At 39.0% G+C, this 23,107-nt stretch overlaps 1 protein-coding gene across 3 annotated transcripts in view; it reads left to right on the forward strand.

The window, feature by feature from the left end:
- The first annotated feature begins 2,400 nt into the window (after positions 1 to 2,400).
- Positions 2,401 to 23,107, forward strand: part of LOC131538659 (myelin regulatory factor-like protein) — a 28,153-nt gene continuing 7,446 nt past the window's right edge. The window contains exons 1-16 of one of the 3 annotated variants that reach the window (XM_058772642.1): positions 2,998 to 3,238; positions 4,552 to 4,639; positions 4,763 to 4,824; positions 4,910 to 5,279; positions 5,361 to 5,464; positions 17,168 to 17,315; positions 17,698 to 17,893; positions 17,980 to 18,056; positions 18,142 to 18,252; positions 20,653 to 20,743; positions 20,918 to 21,118; positions 21,317 to 21,425; positions 21,515 to 21,624; positions 21,720 to 21,880; positions 22,838 to 22,904; positions 22,981 to 23,069. In XM_058772642.1, the coding sequence (XP_058628625.1) occupies positions 3,193 to 3,238; positions 4,552 to 4,639; positions 4,763 to 4,824; positions 4,910 to 5,279; positions 5,361 to 5,464; positions 17,168 to 17,315; positions 17,698 to 17,893; positions 17,980 to 18,056; positions 18,142 to 18,252; positions 20,653 to 20,743; positions 20,918 to 21,118; positions 21,317 to 21,425; positions 21,515 to 21,624; positions 21,720 to 21,880; positions 22,838 to 22,904; positions 22,981 to 23,069 (2,030 nt within the window). In that variant the 5' untranslated portion in view covers positions 2,998 to 3,192. Of the gene's footprint in view, positions 2,454 to 2,997; positions 3,239 to 4,551; positions 4,640 to 4,762; positions 4,825 to 4,909; positions 5,280 to 5,360; positions 5,465 to 17,167; positions 17,316 to 17,697; positions 17,894 to 17,979; positions 18,057 to 18,141; positions 18,253 to 20,652; positions 20,744 to 20,917; positions 21,119 to 21,316; positions 21,426 to 21,514; positions 21,625 to 21,719; positions 21,881 to 22,837; positions 22,905 to 22,980; positions 23,070 to 23,107 lie in introns of those variants that run through there. The other 2 variants (XM_058772644.1, XM_058772645.1) reach the window with 2 other exon arrangements.

The raw sequence follows: 23,107 nt of genomic DNA on the forward strand, positions 1-23,107 counted from the left end.
TTAGCTGTTAAAGGCTCTGTGTAGAATACAGAAACCCTTGTTATTAGTGACTCTGGTGGCCGTTAAGTGAACTGTGGTCAGTAACTCATTGCTCATGCTCTTGCACACACTCCATAGTAATGTGAGCGAGCAACGACATCGTGTCGACAGATGAGGTTCTTTAGAATTGCACTGCAATGACAGTTTACCTTGGATTTTACAAGCAAAACTGCCCTGAGTCATTCACATAATAATTAGTCTACAGGCTTTCATTTTTTAATTTCCGTTACATGCTGTTCAGACATTAACAATAATATTTATTTTAATTTAATACTTGAAAAAATTTTGATTGTCTATAGAAACAAGTAGCTAACTTTTGCCAAGTAAGCTAACGCCACTTGTCAGCTAGCAAGTAAAGTTCTAGAGCAGCTTTTTCTTCTGTCCTGTAATAACATTCAGTGAGCAATATCATGCTTAGCCAGTTTGCACTGAGCACCAACAGCTTCTTTCATTTTATTCCAGTTGGAACCATGATCAAATTAAAGGTTTATTTCACCCAAAAATGGAAATTCTGTCATTAATTACTCACCCTTATGCCATTTCACACCTGTAAAGACCTTCCTTCTTTCATCTTTCTGATGAAATCCAAGAGCTTTCCCTCCATAGGCAGCAACGCAACTTACACATTCCCAGCCCAGAAAGGTAGGAAAGACATCGTTAAAGTACTCCATGTGACTTCAGTGTTTTAACCTCAATTTTATTAAGCAACGCGAGCATTAAAACGCATTTGTGTTGTGTTCATGCTATAGAAGACTCACGTCAACACAACGCACATGAGTGAGTGTTCAGTAGAGTACCACAATGCATGCGTTTGGATAATATTTCCGGAAATAAAGTGGTAAATTATGTTTTTTTAATGCAAAAAAAGCACTCGTGTCACTTAAAATGGATTACTTAGCCTAATGATATACTTAATGACATGGATTCCTTAATGATGTCTTTCCTACCGTTCTGGACCTTGAATGTGTAAGTGACTGACTGTTGAGGGACAGAAAGCTCTTGGATATCATCAAAAATATCTTCATTTATGTTCCAAAGATAAACAAAGGTCTTACAGGAGTGGAATGACATGAGGGTGAGTATGAACAACAGATATTTTTAGGTAGGATTAGGGATGTCTAATAAGGTCATGTAGAATAAGGCATTAATATGTGCTTAATTACTACTAATAAATGGCTAATATTCTAGTAATATGCTAATAAGCAACTAATTAAGAGACCCTAAAATAAAGTGTTACCAAATAGAATAAGTAAATAGGAAATAATAATATATAATTTTTTGAAAGACCACAATATACAAAATAAAAATTATATGGTATTTGTGTGATACGTTTAATTGAAATACTGCCCATCTCTGTTGTAAGATATATTGAAAGGTGTAAGAAAAAGCTCTTGTGTGATATTTCTTAATAATTAATTACATATTTATGAAAAACAAGGTAACGCTTTATTTGAAGTTGTACTTGTTACATGTACTTACTATTATAATAAAAATGAATTATGCATAATTACATACCAGTAACCCTCAGCCAAACCCTAACCATAAAGAAAGTAAGTGTAGTTAATAAATATTATTCAGTACTTAAATGTATAATTACACTGTAACCAAAAACAAAAATCAAATTTAGTTTACTCAGCAGCCATACTTTTAATGTCCCTAAATGGCTATTACATGTAAGTACAGCTCTGAAATGTATATAAATGTCAAAAATACTTTTAAACAACATAAAAAAAAACATAATTAAAAGTATTAAATTAAATAATCATGGGATGATATTTTTTAATTTTCTTTCTTTCTTTTCTTCATTCATTTACAGATAAGTGAATCCTACTGCTGTTTTATCATTTACCAAAATCTAAATGCATAATAAATTGCAATGAAATGCCTCCTGGTTACAAAACATCATAACAACCACTATGACAAATATAGGGCTAAACTATATGAATATGTGGGTTCTGTCTTAATTTGGGTATGTGCAACCACTACATATAATTTGTGATCTAATTTTATCATTAATGCTGTTGAAGTGAATTTTTGCTCCTTTATTTGTTTCGGTCAAATGCACAGGTGTCCAGGATATCAATGATCTATTTGTACAGAAACACACCCATCAATCCCTTCAGCTCTTGTAGCATGTCTGTGTGTGATTACCTCATAAACAAAGCTTCCTTTATGGCCTCCTACAGGTGTTTGGCAGTGGGTGGATTTTGCCTCTAGGGTCAGTGAACAAAGTACATGTGAGACTGCACGACGACTGCCATTTTCACTGAATAAGAACCTCTTTTTTTCTGTTTCTATATACATTACTAATTATTTTAATGTAAGAATACATCTGTCTACGGTGTATGTGGAGTTACTGATGGATTACACTTGAGCTGTTTACTTTAACCGAAGTCTACATTTTGGGGGGAAAGGTAGAACCTTTTTTTGTTTGTTTGTTTTTGTATAAACAAAATCTAAATGTATTGCTATCGCGATCAATTCAATGGGATGGGCAGTTTAACTATATTGGCATTGTACAACTTCAGTTGTCGTGATGTTTGTTATATTAGCAGGTTGTAGTGGTGATTTTAGATGACTAAATTTTATGTAACCTACATTACATTAAGATGATAATATAATATGGTCATTTCTGTTGATCTGATGTGTATGTGAAGTTTGCGAACAGTCAGATGGCTGCCGCCATTCTAGGCCATGATCAGTTTGAGCTTGTGTTAGAAGGGCATACATTTTCAGTTTTGTTCTACGTTGACTTTAAATGTTCAAGTTTAGAAGTATTACAATTTTGTTAAAAGAAGTGCAACCAAATGATTATAACAATATTATTGAATATATTAATAATATGATATTATTAGGTGGATCAGTATGAATATACTTTGTGTGAGATCATGAAATTTTGTTTGTCAAATTACATTAGGAGCCCAACAAAAAGGAATCCAATGCGGTTGTGTTCTTGACACAAACAAACTGCCAATCTTTCAAAATTTTTTCCTGAAGTTGGGAAAGTTAAAGTGATTAGTATTTGGGTCAATTCATGCTATCTCTCCATGTCAAAGAAACTGCCTGTCCCATTTTGTTCACACAGTGCTTTTATAGTAGAGGGTTTGACAAAACTTGCACTTAACGAAATTCAGAAAATCCGGAGCTGATCCAATGGATGTTCTTGGAGAAAATGAGGCACTGCAGCAGTTTTTTAATGGTAAGACACCTAAAAAACATTCACTTGACTTACCTTACAATGTTAGTTAAATAACTGCTTTTGCTGGTCAGGAGTATTGTCATCATGGGATCAGATGTATTTTTAACCTCCTTTTCATGTTTCATGCATGTCACTATTAGCTATTATTTCTGTGAAAGTTATATTACATTGAAATCCGTTTGCCAACCAGGAATTTATTATGCTATGCAAACATCATAGATTAAGAACTGTAAATGTTAAGACTGTATGGAGGTTGTGTTTTACATGGTTTTCAAAGCATATCTAATATAGGTGGCTGTAATCTATACAGTATGAAGGTACAGTTTACCATCAATAGTTCAAGGCCACGGATCTATAAAACCAGTCAGAAGAGCTAACAGATCAAGGCCATATATTCATACATATGTTAATTGTCTCCTTGATTTGTCTATATAGTATATACATTTTTTTTCATTCTATAATTTTAGTTTTGTATTTTATTATTGCATAGTGTGCTGATTTTACTATGTCCTTTGTGAAACTTTTCAGGTTCTGGTGCCATTTCTTGATATTATGGTGATTGTACATTTAGCCTTTTTTGGCACCTCAAGTTCATTATCCTCATTCTCTAGAGTGGCTTTCGTCTGAGATTTGTTTTGAGGTCCATCTGGGCTGTTTGTTTGGTAGTGTTAGTGGATATTTCAGTTATCTGATGGCCTCTGGAAGCTGGTTTCTGGACCAGATTGTCTGTGTATTGTGAGAGGTTATTCAGGTCCCTTTCCTTTTTTGGCAATATTGTGGTGTCCAGGTATCTGGTGATTGGTGAGACATGCAGTAAGATATGTGTCATTGCTTTGCAATTTCTCAGAAGTGCCTCAGAAGGATTTTGTATTGTGTATAGAGGCATAGATGCTTGCATGTTCCATTTTAACTGTACAAAAACAGTCTTTTAAGGTGCAGTTACAGTCTATTTTTAATAGACTAGTATATGCATAATACACAGCTCACATAGAAGTCTCTTTCAAAACAAACAGCTTTCTGTTTCACAGCAAAGTCACGTGACCAACTTGAAAATGAGCAAAATCTGCATAAGGAACATTTTCACTCAAGCGAAATCTTGCCAAGCACAGTAAATGTGACCACATATTTATGCCACTTGATGTTGCAAATTTGGTTGAATATTGAAAAAAAAAGAAGAAGCTCAAACTACTTGAAGCAAGAGAACCAATAAAGTGACTAAAAGCCTCATTTCATCAAACCTCCTTCCCAAAATTCATCACATGAGAAATTTGAACAAGAGACAGTATTTTAACTTTTTTTTTTTATTCCATCAGGACAGGATGTGAGTGGTGTGTTAGAGAGTGCTGTGGTAGATACCAGTATTCTGGAGCAGTATTTGAGCAATGAGACAGATCCCACTTTGTGAGTTCTTTCAAATATTCCAAGTAAAATAATTTCAAGTAAAGTCCACTTAACCTCCTCTAAATGACAGGTTGCCACAGAAAAAAATGGTTGGTTTTTTAGCATGTTTTTCTAATTTCTTAGCATGTTACCCGAGTCACCACCAGATTCAGGATCAGAGCGTAGTTCTCCACCACAAATACCAGGTGAAGTCTTCTCTGAGCCGAAATCCCAACCTCAAAGTTCTTATATTGCTGCTTGTAGTCATTAAACAATCTGTCTTTTCACCAGATTCAAGATGGTCACCGGAACAAAGCAGCCCGGATGTGTATAGCCTGTCAGAAGACTCGTTCCCTCTATCTTGTCCCTTTAAAGACAGGAAACATGATGTTGGCAGACCCCTTGGGAACCACATTAAAGCCATTTCACCTGCTTCGCTTCCTCAGTACAGTCTCAACACAATTGAGAGTTACACACAGGCAACCACGTCCCATAATGCACCCATCCATGGTGTCCCGCCATATACTCAGTGCCCACCGATGGGACTTCCAGCAAGACATATGCCAGCTAATGCAGCTGCGGCCTCCTCATGTGTGCCCCATGCAATGTGCTCAGAGACAATGTACCCTTATGTGCCCCCAAAACATGATCAACTTGTAGGGTAAGGATGTGTGTTGCATGTGCTGTTCTGCTCCCTTTTGCAGTTCATTCAATATATTTACAGTCTGTATTTCTTTAACAGAAATATCTTACACGAAAATAAGAAAAGAAGAAGGTCAAACTCTTTTGAGGGGCACACAGAGCAGCGCAGGTGTGCTGACCCAGTTTGGACCAAACCATCACACTGTAAGTATTATATCATGTGCAGAATGTTTTCCTCCTATCTGAGGTGACCATTTCCTATTTGCCCATCTAGAAATGTTGCTTTGTGGTGTAATATCTTGCAACATCTTGGTCAGATCAAAATGCTCTAAAATGTACCTGAGGGTACTTTCACATAGTACTTTTGGTGCACACCAGGGTTCGTCACAGTTTTTAAGCTTAGGTGCGTATCCACGGACCATACCCAAATCTGCTTAAAAAAGTTTTCCTGGTTCATGTGAACCAGGTGTGGTTTGCTGCTGATTTGAACATGATTGTACTAAATCGTAGAAGTGGATCGCTATCAATGAAGTGTGATTCGGTTTGTGTGTGTTCTCACTCACAGAATGTATATCTCATTGGACTCCCATGTACTTTACAACGTTTGCAGTACCTTCATAGTAGGTAGACACAAATGCTGTTTTGTGTTGAAACAAAGCCAAAGATTGAAAAACTAAAGTATAAAAGTGAAACAAGCAACGCTATGCATTTTTCGCCTTCGTCTGCATTGTCATTACCTACCAACAGACATAAACATTTGCCACACTGAGGCTGCAAATTTACCATGGTTTGGACCCTAAAATACAGTGTGAATCAAGCAAATGTATCAGTTGTGAAAGCACCATAAAACATTCAATTATTTGGTAGAATTTAGCCATTTTAATCATTACTAATTTTATAGACACAATAAAGGAACATTTGGTTCATTCTGATAAAGACCTGCTCAGTATTAATATATAATTTCTAATAATCATTAAGTGAAAATTAGGAAACAATTGTTAAATTCACTATCTTTACCTAATATTTTTATTTTTATCCATTCATGTTGTAATTAGCGATATGAGCAACACAAACAAACAAAATATAAGTAAAATGTAAGTTATGCGCTGAGCAAAACATGTCTCCAAATGTACTGAACATTACACACATCTGCTAGAACTTCTGACAGGCACATAAAACTATATGCTTACGAGTTTGTTTGAAGCACATAATATAAAGCATTGTCATGTTTTGGATTATGTTTATTATGTTATTTTTATATTATGTAACATTATGTTATTCACTGCTGTAAAGTGACATGACTTGCAGATGTTTTTCACACAGAACACAGAGACATGAATAATCAATACATTCTTTGTCAGTTATTTTCATTAATTATTAGCGTTTTTTTTTTTTTTTTAATTCGTTGTTGGAGCCCTACTCTCTACCCCTACTAGAAACATTCAAAATAAAATACATAAACATAATGTCATGGGTTTCTTGGCAAGAGACAAAATGCAAGATGATGAAGGGAAACAGGCTTTAATATCCCACAGGGTAATTCCAAAAGCAAATCAAACGCAACGTAAACACAGACGAGAACCAACAAACAATGAAGGAGAACTGAGAACTTAAGTATGATGCCAAACAAAGGAACTAATGGGATAATTAATAGAGCACAGGTGGAAACAAATGAAGGGAGGGAGGCTGGGAGGGAACACGGGAACCACAGGAAGCTTAGGAGACAAAGAAGAGCTGGACAGAACCAGCAGAGACTCAGGAGAATTGGATTTTACCTCCCCAAACCAGTCAATTAAATCCTCCTCCTTTAAACAGTCACATTTTTCAGACACCATGACAGCTCACCCTCAGCGGTGAAAGTATGGGCCCAAGTCTCACAGCAATACATGGTGTTGCTGGCTCACGCATCTGGTCAGATGTGTCTTGAGGCTCTGGCTCCTGGACAATGATCCGCTCTGTCACTCTAGTTTGTGCTGGCTCATCGATCTTGGTGGGCTTTGGCTCTCCGTCTGTGGTGGGCTCTGACGAACACTCTGTTCTCCGTGGAAACAAATGAACTAATCAACAATGAAGAAACTAGGTCACAGAGGGCAGAACTAATAACACAATGAAAACACAGGAACGATCAGACATGTGATGCATAAAAGGATGATGATGATGATTATATAATAATATATATTCAGTAACTAGCATACCAAAAGGGACTTAGCTCACCGAAATCTGTTTCAGGGAAAGTCTGTTAATTTGGTGGTTGCAATGTATCCGGGCAACTATTTAATATGTTGTTTCTTATGCTCAAATAACGTTAAAAAGTTAATATGTCAGGTTGGATCAGCCAATGCACATGTGCAGTCCCAAGTTTGTGTATGAGGATAGTGACTGTTTCTTTGGCAACTGGAGCTTTTAACGCTGACTGCACAATGATGCAATGACTTTAATAATTGGCCACTGGCTCTTTTATCTAGAAGGTGGGACATATTCTGGCATATTGCTTGTTGCACTTTCTCCTATTCATAGTAATATGAGTGCACCGTCTTGGTATATATCAATTTTTTGAGCTCAAACAGTAGAACATGGCGTTAGCAACACCAAAGTCATTAGTTAAATTCCTACACTGTAAAAAATGGCCGTGATTTTAACAGTAAAAGACTGTAAAAAAGCTACAGTAAAAACCAATTAATTGGTTAATGCCTTCAGTAGGTTGGCATATTATTATTATATCAGTTAATGAAATTACAGTATTTAAATGTAAATTTAAATTAAATCCGTAAAACCTAAAATGTCTCTATTGTATTTTTACGGTAAAATTTTGGCAACCACAGTGGCCAGTTTTTTACCATAAATTCTACGGATTTTTTTTTATCAGTGTCCATACATTCAATTCTCATTATCAGATCAAAAAATGTACACTATACTGATCAGTGTTATATAAAGCAGGACAATCAGTGTTTGTAATAACAGAAAAAAGATTGTAGTATATTCTGTGCGCAGTTAGGTGGTTGGAACTCAGCTGGCCTAATTCTTCGATTAGAAAGAACTGCAGCTACTCCAGAGTTAACATATCCACACAAACCAATAAACCTTGAGATTGGACATGCACAAAAATGTGGTTTCTGTCAGAGAACAAATAAATCTGATAAATATACATGTGATATTATGAAATGACAAATAAACAAAGATGAACTATATAGTCTGAGTCAATAGTAAACATGACTAAACAAGAGCTTATATTCACATGAGCACTAAATACAGCTTTATTAAACAGATCTGTGCTGCTGCTGCTAGCAAGTGGTGTCATATTACACTGGTGAGTGCGCTGTTATAGCGCTCCCGTGTGCCCTTTCTAATCGTTATTTAAATGCCGATCGGAGATTGAATAATTATTTACATTAACACATATGACAAGCAATGCTCTCATACAAACGCATCAGTATCTTTGATTGCAAACAACCGAATAATTCGCCAAATACGTGAGTATACAGCTACTCTATTTATACTGATGCAATAATTTTCCTGAGGTAAATTAAACTGAATTACGCTATGACACACTCTGAAACACATCTACAATGATAACAAATATTGTTACTTACGGAGTTATTAACGCACAGCAATACCACACAAGGGAAATAGACTTTAAAGGAATAAACAAAGCCAGGGAAACTCCGTATTATTCTGCTAAGCTGGATGCGCTGCCGAACTGAAAACTTTATGCGCATGCACCAGACAAGTCTGGACAAGTTCGACTCGCGCATGCGTGAGGCAGGGAATTTTGTACAGCCGCCCCACAAATTGCACAGGAAATTTGTAAGTCTACAAAATGTCCCAGCTTAGCTACTGGTGCTAGGAACTAATCTTCAGGCATTTCTGGTAGCAGAATCAGTTTAGCTACAGGCCGGATATATGTGTTGCCCTTAATGTCCACCACAGTCATCACTTGGAAGGGCTCTTGTTACCTTACCGACTGGCCATTGGGCTCTGGGAAGCTGGTGATCCGCAATCAATACAACTTGATCGACTGCAAGGTTTGGTGTAATGTTCTGCCACTTCTGTCGAAGCTGGAGACTGGGTAGGTAGTTTCTGAGGAACTGGGTCCAGAAGTGATCGGCAATCACTTGGCTGTGTCTGTAGCGACGTTGTCCAAGCAGATTACTGGGTCCATAGACAGCCTGAGGCAAGGAAGCGTCCCGCCGCCCCATAAGCAGCAAATTGGGGGTAATAGGGTCCGGATCCGCTATGTCAGATGATACATACCCCAGAGGCTTCGAATTCAAGATACCCTCCACCTCGATCAACACTGTGCTGAGGACTTCCTCAGAGGCGGTATGATCTTTCAGAACAACTTGGAGGGAAGCCTTGACAGATTTAATTTCCCTCTCCCATACTCCTCCAAAGTGAGGCGCGTGAGGTGGGTTAAATATAAAGGACATTTTTTGGTTGGCTAGTTGCTCTCGGAGGGATGGTTCCATTTCCGCAAAGGCTTCAGAAAGCTCACGCGCTCCTCCTCTGAAGTTGGTGCCTCTGTCGCAGATGAGTTCAAAGGGCTTTCCTCTCCTTGCTATGAAGCGTCTGAGGGCTAATAAAAAGGAATCTGCATCCATGCTGCATAACAAGTCAAGATGTACACACCTTGTCGTGAGACATTTAAATATTATTCCCCATCTCTGTTCTTGCCGTCTGCCGATTTTGATCGTGTAGGGACCAAAACAGTCCATCCCTGTTGACCAGAATGGAGGCTGATTAATCCTCAGACGAGAAGCAGGCATGTCTGCCATTTTAGGTACAACAGGCTTGCCACGCCATTTCCTACATTCAGCACATTGTCTCTAGTGCTTTTTGACCATCTGGCGGCCTCTGAGAACCCAATAGGTTCGTCTTAACTCAGAAAAGATTCTTTCAGGACCTGCATGCATCAGGCGGTTATCAAAATCTTGGATTAACAGTTTGGTTATTGGGTGATCTGGTGCTAGCACAATCGGGTGAAGTGCATCCTGTGGTAGTGTTGCAGCTTTGCGTAATCTACCACCAACTCTAATCAGGCCCAGATCAGGGTCTAATGCTGGAGCAAGGGACCTTAATCGACTGTTTGGATGCACAGGTTTGTTGGCTTGAAGGGCATGTACTTCATCAGGAAAACTTTCAGCCTGTGCACGTTTAAGGACAGCCATTTCAGTCTCTATGCGTTCTGTGGCAGACATAGTGGGTGCTGCCGCCCCATGCAAAGACTGGTATGTGGTCATGATGAGGTCGTCCCATGATTTGCAGTCATCTACATTAGGTGAAGAGGCATGACTGATCGAGACATTACCGCAGAATGAGGATTTGCCTTTCTCTGAAGCATCGCAGAAAACATGTACATCGATAGTGGAGGTGTTGTTGCATGCTGGTGTGTAACACCTAGGTAGTATTATTCTTTGTAGGTTTGGAAGCTCTTTTTCCCATGCCTGCCATTCTGAGAGGAGGTCAGCTGGTAGAGGTTCATCCCAGCTTCCAGCCCTTTTCCATAATGTTTGCACCAGGTTTTTGGCCCTTGTAGTAAAGGGGATGATGTATCCGAGTGGATCATACTGACTCGCCAGGATGCGATAAACAGTTCTCATTGAGGTTTCACCATTTGTAGAGACGGGTCTGTGTTTGTAACTGAAAGTGTCTTGTGAACAGTTCCACATCAAGCCAAGTGCTGACTCTTGAAGATCAGTTTTATTTGCCGACAACCACAGTTCACAGCTCTCTGATTTCGCTTTGGTGGGTAGATGAGCAATCACATCAGGAACATTGCTAGCCCACTTCCTTATGTCAAAACCACCAGTCGCCAACAATGTTCTCATTTTGTCAACGAGTTTCTTAGCCTGATGCTTACACTGAAGTGACTGTAAGCAGTTGTCAACATAGAAAGACTGCTGTATAGATTCAACTACCTCTTCGTTGCCCTCAATGTTGTCTCTGACATGCCTCTGGAGAGCATATGTGGCACAGCATGGACTACAGGTGGTCCCAAATGGTAATACTCACCATTCATAGATGTCGGGGGTGCGATCTCTTTCCATGTCCCTCCAGAGGAAGCGGAGCAGTGGCTGGTCTTCAGGTACCATTCTGATTTGGTGAAACATGGCTCGTATGTCTCCACTTATGGCAACGGCATACTGTCTGAACCTAAGCAGGACTCCCAGCAGTGGTGGACCAAGAGTGGGACCAGGCAGTAGATTGTCATTCAGGTTTGTCTGATCGTGGCTGAAAGAGCAGTTAAACACTACTCGGGCTTTGCCATTGTGGTGCACAATGTGGTGAGGAACAAACCATGACTCGCTGGAACTGGCTGCTTCTGTACTGGTTATTCGAACTGCATAACCTGCATCCTCTAGTTTGTGTATCTCCTTGTTATACACATTTGCCAGGTTAATGTCCTTAATCAGGCGGCGTTCTGTGGCTCTTAAAAGAGCCATGACACTGTTTGGTGATGCCTGAAATTTGGGTGCATCCCCCTTTCGCAGTAGTGGAGTAGCGTAGCGATTCACACCGTCAACTGTCACATGTACCGTTTTCTGTTCCAACATGGCAAGTGCTGCTTTATCTTGTCTGGAACGGACTACTTCTTTCTCATTTCTCGATGGCAGTATGTCAAGCTGCCACAACCGCTCAACATGTTGACATAACTCTTGCATAGGTGAAAGGAATGTGGTGTGGAGGCATGAGCTTACATTTGAGGGTTGCTGGAGAAAAGTTGTTGGTCCTTGAACTGTCCAGCCAAGAAGTGTGTGTACTGCTATAGGGCTACCAAGTGTACCTATACGGATTGGGCAGTTTGGTGTGATCAGCTGCGGATAATCTGATCCTATGAGCAGCAGAGGCTGTACTTTAGTGAAGCTTTGTAAAGGAATGTCCCTGAGGTGTCCATATTTCCTCTTCAGCGTGTCCACTGGACAAGACTGCTCAGCGAGATTAAGATCTGCAGCTGTGAAAGAGTTCTGAATCTGGTGTTTTCCATTTAGGTGTGACAGAGCTGATACCTCAAAGGAGACGGTGGTTCCTCTCAGTTGAACAAGATCATGTCTTATTGTTCGAAGAGCCAACACTTCTTCAGGTCCTTCCAAATGTAGATGTTTAACTGCTGCAGGTAGTATGATTGTTTTTTCAGACCCGTCGTCCAACACTGCATGAGTGTCCAGAAACCTTTTGCCACTGCAAAGTCTCACTGGGACTACTTTAAGCATGACTCTGCCTGAGTGACTGGCTTGATCCAAGTAAACTTGAGAATTGGTTGTGCTCACCGTCAGTATGCTCTGATTCTCCACAGCAACTGCGACTTCATGCAGAATGGGCAGGTGGAGTCCCTCATATGTAGAACAAGCTTTCTTAAGAGTACAGTTGTCTGCTTTGTGACCTCGTCCACACCTCCAGCACTTATTGTGTTCTTTTATCCAGGTTCCTCTTTGAGTGTGGTTCAACTTGAGAAAAGCTGCACAAGCATTGAGATAATGTTCATGGTTGTTGCAGAAGGGACAAAAGGGCTTAAAGCGATCCCGCTTTTTAGCTGTAGCGGCCATTTTAGAGTCTGTGGAGGAGCTAAAAGGCAAATTGATGGCTTTAGGTTGTTCACTGCCAGTGAGAATTGTAGCTGACTTGGCTTTGGAGTGTTAGGGGATAAACAGTTAAAAACCCAAATGGGACCAGGTGTTGAAATTCAAATGAAGGCAAGGAGTCAAGAGATGCGTTTCAATCGAAGAAAGTTTACTGAAGAAATAGTTTGCAGTTTCAGGCAGGAGTCAGCTTCATTACTCGTGACGGAGTTCGTAGGCCGCTCTGCGTACATGTCAGAAACACCAGCAATTATACCCTGACAGAGGGTGCTAATTGCGTCAATACAAAAATCAGCAAATTCTGATTGGTTCTAACCCATAGATAAACTTAGACAATTTCCACACATGGACGTAAAATGCTCCACACATATCTTCAAATGATTATCACAGACGTCAGCAAATGGTGAAGAAGACACCTCAGCTCCGGCTCAGGATCCAGACAGGAGACAGTCTTCCTCCGACAAAGGGTGCAAATGCCTACACACACACATACACCGAACCCTTATCTGTTTCTTCAAGGTTGTCTTCTTCTAACAAGCACCTTATCGGTTGGTTACACACATACTATTCAGACATCAATCTTAGAGAATAGAAATACAGTTTTGAACCGGAATTTTAATATCTGTTATTCAACATAAGAATATCCCAGTTCTCCTCTCCACTCGTAGCTCACGTAGATGAGGGGGGTCAGCCTGACCCTTATCCTGGCCTTCTGACCCTGAGACAAAAATACACTCAGCAAGTATTCACATTGCTTACTCTGAACCTTTACTCTGAACACTTCTAAAGAGAATACACGCATACTTCAATCTATATATAAATATAGATGGTTCTACTTCTTAGTTTAATCATCACATCACTTGATTAATAATTCATACAGCAAAATAATAATAAGCCAAGGAATATAATATTAAAAAGAGAAGGATATGATTGATAGGCCTCCACTCCATCTTCTCCTTCAGGAGTAAGGAAGGTATTTCTGTTCTCGCCGTAAGGGTTCTGTATGCACTGGCCCTGTTACCCGTCGAGATATCTGAATGGCCTGAGACTTCCTTTCCAGCCACTCAGCAAATTCTGGCAAGGTGTAAGTTCTGGAGCTGCCGTTCACAATAATGTGCTGGTTGAGACAGTATTCTATGAAGGAGTCTATGTAACTGACAGGCAGTTTGGTCAGTAAAGTGTCAACGTGGGAACCACACTGCAGTTCATATCTAGAAGGCCCTTCCATTGTGTTCAACATACCCACCAGTGTGTTAACAGCTGCTGCAAAGTCCTCAAATCCCCGTGCATCACCTGGTCGAATAGCTGGTGCATTGAGGATAGCTCTCAGCTCACTCTGAATTAACTGTCTTGGTTGACTGTATTGAGCCTGCATGGCACTAGTGTAAGGATATTGGCTGTTGACATACCTCTTAGCTACCTGGTAAGCAGCAGGCAGATGTAGATGATCCAAGAGCACTTGATACTTATAGTCCTCTGTTAGATGTCTGTGTGGACCAAGGATGCTGTCCAGCCCTTTCTTGAGCATCAGGGAATCACTTTCTTTCCCTGAGGAGAATACTGCTAGCCTTGGTTTGGGTACAGGCCAAGGAGGAGGAGGTAGTGGTTGATAAGGGTAATGAGGATGCATTGTTGGTTGCACTGGCACAGGCTGAACTGGAGCTGGCACTGTCTGCTGGTACTGTGGCGGCAGTGAGGCTGGAACAGATTGTGCAGCAACTGGCTGACGTTGGGGCTGCACATAAGAAGGCGCAGGCGGTACAACATCTGATTGATAAGGAGTCTGCATGCGGACTGCTGCATGCTGCACTGGGCTTGGCTGATACTGTGACTGTACCTGAGGAAGGGCAGGCTGAGCAGCTGTGGGGGGACATGAGGCCGACCGTCGGAGTTCAGGAAACAGTCTTTGATGCTGTGGCTCTGGCAGAGAAGCTACACGAACTATATTGGATGGCTGCATGCTTGATTGTGGGCACTGCTGCATAGGGGGCTCGTGATAGTGTTTCCTCATAGTGTGGAGACGGTGCTACAGTCACTGAGGGTTCTAATCCAGTGTTACTGAGTTCAATGTGATGAAGGCTCTGATAGTGTCCATAAACAGGAGCTCTAGATGCTTGTCTAGCACTGTCCATTCTGATTTGAAGCTCTCTCATCTCACTGCTTAAATTTCTCAACCGTGCCTCTAAGTGGTTCAGATTTTCACTTTCAAAGTCTCTGTCCCTGTGAGCAGGAGTAATATAGCCCTTATAAAGGGCCTGGCTTACTTGAGGTATTCCTTGAGTGCCATCTGCTGGTGAAGGATGACCATGCCTCAGAGGTGGATAATCAAGCACATAATCCTCCATGTAGGTGGGCACCCGCCGGGTACGACTTGGACGAGGATCTGGAACTTGTTCTCCCTCGTAGTAATCTCTGGATGTAGCCATAGCGCAGCTGATGTCCCGATCCGGCTCGAAGGACCAATTTGTAGTATATTCTGTGCGCAGTTAGGTGGTTGGAACTCAGCTGGCCTAATTCTTCGATTAGAAAGAACTGCAGCTACTCCAGAGTGAACATGTCCAATCTCAAGGTTTATTGGTTTGTGTGGATATGCACAAAAATGTGGTTTCTGTCAGAGAACAAATCCCAGACAGCAACATAGTTCTGGCCCAGATCCAGCCCACATCTGGCCCATGTGAAATCCATGCGGGCCAGTTGTGGGCCGGATATGGGCCGACACTGCTTGCTGTCTGGGATAAATCTGATAAATAGTTCTGGCCCAGAACTAAATACATTGGAGATATGCTCACTGAATATAAACCTAACAGACCACTCAGATCATTAGGATCGAGTCAGTTAGAAATACCAAGGGTTCACACAAAACAAGGGGAGTCCGCTTTTAGCTATTATGCCGCCCGCAGTTGGAACCAGCTTCCAGAAGAGATCAGATGTGCTAAAACATTAGCCACTTTTAAATCCAGACTCAAAACTCATCTGTTTAGCTGTGCATTTGTTGAATGAGCACTGTGCTACGTCCGAACTGATTGCACTATGTATAATCACTTTCTATTCTTAAATGTTTTAAATTCTTTTAAAATCAATTTTTAAATCACTTTGTTTTTATTGTTGTGATTTTTATTATTTTTTATTTCTTATTATTTTTAATGACTATTTCACTTCCTTTTATGTAAAGCACTTTGAATTACCATTGTGTATGAAATGTGCTATATAAATAAACTTGCCTTGCCTTGCCTTGCCTAAATATACATGTGATATTATGAAATGACAAATAAACAAAGATGAACTATATAGTCTGAGTCAATAGTAAACATGACTAAACAAGAGCTTATATTCACATGAGCACTAAATACAGCTTTATTAAACAAATCTGTGCTGCTGCTGCTAGCAAGTGGTGCCATATTACACTGGTGAGTGTGCTGTTATAGCGCTCCCGTGTGCCCTTTCTAATCGTTATTAAAATGCCGATCGGAGATTGAATAATTATTTACATTAACACATATGACAAGCAATGCTCTCATACAAATGCATCAGTATCTTTGATTGCAAACAACCAAATAATTCATCAAATAAGTGAGTATACAGCTACTGTATTTATACTGATGCAATAATTTTCCTGAGGTAAATTAAACTGAATTACGCTATGACACACTCTGAAACACATCTACAATGATAACAAATATTGTTACTTACGGAGTTATTAACGCACAGCAATACCACACAAGGGAAATAGACTTTAAAGGAATAAACAAAGCCAGGGAAACTCCGTATTACTCTGCTATGCTGGATGCGCTGCCGAACTGAAAACTTTATGCGCATGCACCTACAAGTTCGACTCGTGCATGCGTGAGGCAGGGAATTTTGTACAAAGATAAAGACAAACCAGCAATGACATTGTGGAGAAACATTCCAAAGATAATGGTTGGATAATGGAATGTTCCTCATACACTATAAAACTTTTAAAATAGTTGGCATCATGCACTTGCTTTACGACTTTGTTAATGGTTACAGAAAAAAAAAACTACTACACTAAACAACTGAGGATCACAAACTACCAGGCTTACAAGTCATTCCAACCACAAAAACAATCTCACAAAGAAACATTCACCGCTTCGCTAGGAGACACGTGACAATTGAAAAAGTATTCTAAAATTGTCTCAAAATATCAAAGTTGTTTGATCTCCTTGGACTGGATGAACTCATACTTTAAAGCTAAAGAATTTGAGTGTTTTGAGTCTCAATTTTTTTAAAAATCTGTAAACTCAGACTGTATAGTATATTCCAGCCTTTACATATCAATTTGTGTGTCTTTACTTAATGTTTGCGATGTCTTCAGGTCCAGAAAGTGGATCATATGAAGCACAGTGTTATGACAGTGACACAGCTGGTGGAAGTCCAGTGGGCAGTGTGCACCAGCTGCTCACATGGGACCCGTATCAGCCCAGTCAGTGGTGCTCACTCCACAATAGCAGATCTGAAAGCCTGTGAGTAACTACCAAGACTTTCTAACCTGAGATGATGGACTAGAACCATGGTACTATAATGATTTTAGATGGCAAACTCTGGTACTTGTAGACCAAAGAACACCATAGGATTACCATGGTACATGCCCAAACACATGGTAATGCTATCGTACTTTTGTTGTTGTTGTTGTTGTTGTTTTTGGAAATATAATATATTGGAAATGTAATATACTGTAGTATAAAATTTGACTTTTATATATTATTTGTACATTGTATCCCTGTTACTCTAAGTGAAGAAGGAATTTGAGGTCCCATAATTGATGTAGAAGACATCATCTACTTCCATTCACCAAGATGTCATTTAGCAATAAAGAAGCTTATGTGTCTTTTTTCTTTTGAGTAGACCACCTCCAGGTTACCATGTGGACACCGATAAGGGTTTCAGTTACTCCACAGCTGATGAAGCCTTTGTGTGTCAGAAGAAGAACCACTTCCAGGTGACAGTTCACATAGGGATGGTTGGCGATCCTAGATTTGTCAGAACGTCAGGAGGTCTCATGCCCATAGAGAGCTTCCACGTGAATGTGTTTGGGGTCAAGGTAGTGATAACATGGTTAAAAAACCTTACAGAAACATTTATTTTCTGAATGTAGATGTTTGTTTGACACTTGAATCCATTTTATAGCTTGAAGCACAGAACCATTTCATCACTATAGAGCAGTCTCAGTCAGACCGCAGCAAGAAGCCTTTCTTACCAGTCAGGTAAGTGTCAGGATACTTAAGCATGTGGAAAAGCATTTTTATAATGTGCTATTTATACGGATTTTTGGTTTAACATCTCTTTCAGAGTAAATTTGCCAGGAGACAAAATCACAAAGGTGACATTAGGACGGTTACACTTCAGTGAAACCACAGCAAATAACATGAGAAAAAAGGGCAAACCCAATCCTGATCAGAGGTTAGTTACAAACAATCTCTGACATCTCTGAATGCATGCCCAACCTATAGAAATACTATGTACGAATATGCCTAGTTTCATTCTACAGGTGCATCTTTTTATGGTAACATTTCAAAAAGTGAAACTTTCATATATTATAGATTCATTACATGTAAAGTAAAACATTTAAAAAGTTTTTTTTGTTTTAATTTTGATGATTAGAGCTTATAGCTCATGAAAGTCAAAAATCCAGTATCTCAAAATATTAGAATATTTTCATTTCAGTTTTATTAAATGACCATCCCTACAGTATAAATTCCAGGTATCTCTTGTTCTTTGAAACCACAATAATGGGGAAGACTGCTGACTTGGCAATGGTCCAGAAGACAATCATTGACACCCTCCACAAAGAGAGTAAGTCACAGAAGGTCATTACTGAAAGGGGTGGCTGTTCTCAGAGTGCTGTGTCAAAGCATATTACATGCAAAGTTGACTGGAAGGAAGAAATTGGATAGTAAAAGGTGCACAAGCAACAGGGATGACTGCAAGCTTGAGAATACTGTCAAGCAAAGCCGATTCAAACACTTGGGAGAGCTTCACAAGGAGTGGACTGAAGCTGGAGTCAGTCCATCAAGAGTCACCACGCTCAGGCGTCTTCAGGAAAAGGGCTAACAAACCACCTCTGAAACAGAAACAACATCAGAAGCATCTTACCTGGCCTAAGGAGAAAACTGGACTGTTGCTCAGTGGTCCAAAGTAAATTTAGCATTTCATTTGGAAATCAAGGTCTGGAGTCTGGAGGAAGACTGGAGAGGCACAGAATCCAAGCTGCTTGAAGTCCTGTGTGAAGTTTCGGAAGTCAGTGATGATTTGGGGTGCCATGACGTCTGCTGGTGTTGGTCCCATTGTGTTTTATTAAGTCCAAAGTCAATGCATCTGTCTACCAGGAGATTTTGGAGCACTTTATGCTTCCATCTGCTGACAAGCTTTATGGAGATGCTGATTTCCTTTTCCAGCAGGACTTTAGCACCTGCCCACTGTGCCAAAACCACTTCCAAGTGGTTTGCGGAACATGATATTACTGTGCTTGATTGGCCAGCCAACATGCCTGACCACTTAATTTCTAGCGATTATCGCCGATTTGATTGCACAGATACTATTTAAACTAAACTGAGCTAGACAATGACATCTCTGAATTCAATAATGAAATGCCTTTAACTGAAAATTGAGTGTTTAATCTTATCATTATACATTACTGACACTCTATCCTCCAATTTGATACTGTTAAGTGCTTTGACACAATCTGTATTGTTAAAAGTGCTATATAAATAAAGGTGACTTGACTTGACTTGACTTGACCTGAACCTTATATGGAATTTATGGGATATTTTCAAGAAAAGATGAGAAACAGTCGATCCAACAATACAGACGAGCTGAAGGCTCAATAGTGCCTCAGCAGTGCCACAGGCTGATCGCTTCCATGCCACACCTCACTGATGCTGTCATTTGTGCTACAGGAGCCCCGACCAAGTATTGAGTGCATAAATGAACATACTTTAAAGAACTTGAACTTTTCTGCTTTGCAAATTTTTTTTGATTGATCTTAGAAGATATTCTAATATTTTGATATACTGGATTTTTGACTTAAATCATCAAAATTAAAACAAAACAGCTTTTGAAATGTTTTACTTTTTCATGGTATTCTAATTTTTTTTAGATGCACCTGTATATAGTATACAAAAAACACTACACCAAAGAGTAGTATGTCCGAATTCATAGTATTCGAAAACAGTAGACGTAGAAGTAGAAGTACCTGGATGATACTTTACTATCCCATGAAGCCTCGAGAGGATTTGTGAATGGCAGTGAACTAGCTAGATCATGTGACAGTGAAAACATTTCAGATGTTGTACCTCCAAATTTAATTCTTACTACCAATATTCATAATATATGCTGGTAGAATATACTTTTTTCAAACATTTTTTTTCAAACTGTAAGTTTCAAATGTAGTACAGTATGCAATTTTGAATGCAGCTATACTCTCATTTGATAGGACAGTAATACATCTAAACATAGAGTTTCTGTTTTTACAGTTACAAACAACAGTTTACCTAAAATAATCCAGGCAAATCTGGATTTAACAAAGTAGCACTTTAGTGTAAAATCTTATTCAATTTGACACATTTGTTTTTATATGCAGGACATTGGTTCTGCTCCACAGAAACTTAAACACTTTGTGTTCATCCTTGAAACACAAATGATGATATCTTTAATGATATCAGAGAACAACTTTCATGCTTAAAAAGTTCATAAAGATGTCAATAAAATAATCTATATGAATCTAGTGTTATCAATGCATATACAAATATGGTCAACAGCAATAATGGTAACTAGCTGTATGTTGTTGCTTATGTCTCATAGGTACTTTAAGATGGTGGTTGCTCTGTATGTTACAGTGAAAGAGGAACGTTTTCTGCTGGTTGCTAATGTTTCTGAAAGAATCATCGTTAGGGTAAGCTTTTGGATCATAACCGTAACCAACGTATTCTGCTATGAACTCCATATTTGCACATATTATCCTCAAGGACTGCTGCTTCAGTAATGGAAGCTTTCCATTGGACTTAACAATATGTCTTGATAACGTGTGAAAGTCTTTCTCAAACTTTTATCATCTCTCCATCTAAAGGCCTCCAATCCTGGTCAATTTGAGAATGATAGTGACATGCTCTGGCAAAGAGGACAGACCCCTGAGTCCGTGGTGTGTCACGGGAGGATTGGCATTAACACAGACAGCCCTGATGAGGCTTTGGTGGTTTGTGGGAATGCCAAGATAATGGGCAACGTTATGCATCCCTCAGACAGAAGGGTCAAACAAAACATTCAGGAAGTGAGTATCTGTCTGTTTAGTCAATATAAAAACAAACTAAACAAAATGGCATTCAAATAAGGTTGGGACAGCAGTGTCAATGACTTTCTCAAATGGATGGCCTCCCAAAAGTGTTTCTGTTTACATCTGGTATTAACATCGGTCTTGATAGATCCAATCAGCGAAAACCACTAAAATGTTATGTCTATGATGTTGTAGGTGGACTCAACGGAGCAGCTCAAGAGGATCGCTCAGATGAGAATTGTGGAATATGATTATAAACCAGAGTTTGCCTCAAGGATGGGAATTGATCAGCATCACGAAACGGGTACAGGCTAAATTAACATATACACTGCACTTTTTATAATTCAGTGTTCTGAAGACAGATTCTCACATATCAGTTGTCTCTTTGGTTAGGAATCATAGCGCAGGAAGTCAAAGAACTCCTGCCTTCGGCTGTAAGGGAGATGGGCGATATCACTTGCGTAAATGGGGAAAAGATTGATAATTTTCTCATGGTGGACAAAGTAAGTCTGTCAGATATTTGTTATAAATTGCAGTGACATTTTCTAGACATTTGAGGATGGTGTGTGAAAGTAATTGTGGTCGTTATGTCCTAAAGGAGCAGATTTTTATGGAGAATGTAGGTGCTGTGAAGCAGCTGTGTAAACTCACAGATAACCTTGAGACTCGTATTCAGGAGCTTGAGGTCTGGAACACACGCTTGGCCAAGCTGAAGAGGCTGGGTAGCATGCGGTCCAACAGTGGCCCTTCTGCTAAAGGGTCTGGATCGATTTTCTTTACTTTCCACACTGCATTTCTCTCTCTGTCCCTCTTAGATCCTCTTTCTTCAAGTTTGTTACACATTTTCTCAACTAATACAGAGCTCCATGCATCAGTGTTTCCTAGAGTCCAGCGCTGCACATTATCTAAGTTACCTCAAATAGACATTAGTTTATATACAATAGTAGCAAAGGAAACGTTTCTCATTTTAACTTAGTTTAACTTGTTGTACTAAAATTACTAGAACTAAAACTATATAGACATATTTGAAAAAGAAAAAAAAAAATAATAATAAAATTGACAAAAACACAAGAAAATGACTGCAACTGTAACTAAAATATGAAATTAAAAACTAAACTATTAATAAAAACTGCAATAATATCTCAGTGATACTAAAATAACACTACCATGAAATAGATGTTTCAGACAGGACTATTATAGTTTTGAACTTTTCATTGAATTGTTTTTTATTTCTATTTTATTTTCAATTTGTCTTTTCAATTTATTTTAGATTTTGTTCATTTTTATTCAATCATGGTCCAGTTTAGTTTTCAGATTTTTGATTTATTGAGTTAATTCAGTAGCTAGTATTTAAAAATGTCTCCGCACAGTCTAGTGTTGTTGTCTAGTGCCATTTTCATGTTTAATGCAGGCTGGCTTTACATTTTATAATATGCTATGTATCAAAAACCTAAATTAAAATTCAATTTTATTTTATTGTAATTTTTGTGGTATGTATTTTACTGTCTGTTTTTCCTTGTTATGCCAATTTTTAATTCTTATATGATTTTATTAAAATTGTATAATTTAGTATCATTTTTTTCATTAACAATAACACAAATTCCAAAGTTGGGAAACACTTTACTGTAATGCTTATCGTTCCCAAACTATGTAAATATCTTAACTATTTCATCTATTTCTGAAATCATTTGTTTTACTGAAATCTTTGTTTCACAGGAAAATCAACAAAAACAACACACTCCATTCGAAACTTCCACCGCCAACGCCACCACAGTCAAGCACAGTATGTGAAAATCCCTTTATTAATCAATTTGTACAATAAATGTGACAAATATGGCTACTTCATATTTCTCTTTCAGAACTACTTCTGTGGGAGATATCACAACTGTCTTCAACACAGAGTATTCCAAGCTAGTATCATCATGCTAGTAACAACCATGGCTCTTTGGTGAGATGTTCTTCTTAAGTACACTTAAATGTTCTATT

This window comes from Onychostoma macrolepis, chromosome 04 (assembly GCF_012432095.1).
Source record: "Onychostoma macrolepis isolate SWU-2019 chromosome 04, ASM1243209v1, whole genome shotgun sequence".
Taxonomy (NCBI): domain Eukaryota; kingdom Metazoa; phylum Chordata; class Actinopteri; order Cypriniformes; family Cyprinidae; genus Onychostoma; species Onychostoma macrolepis.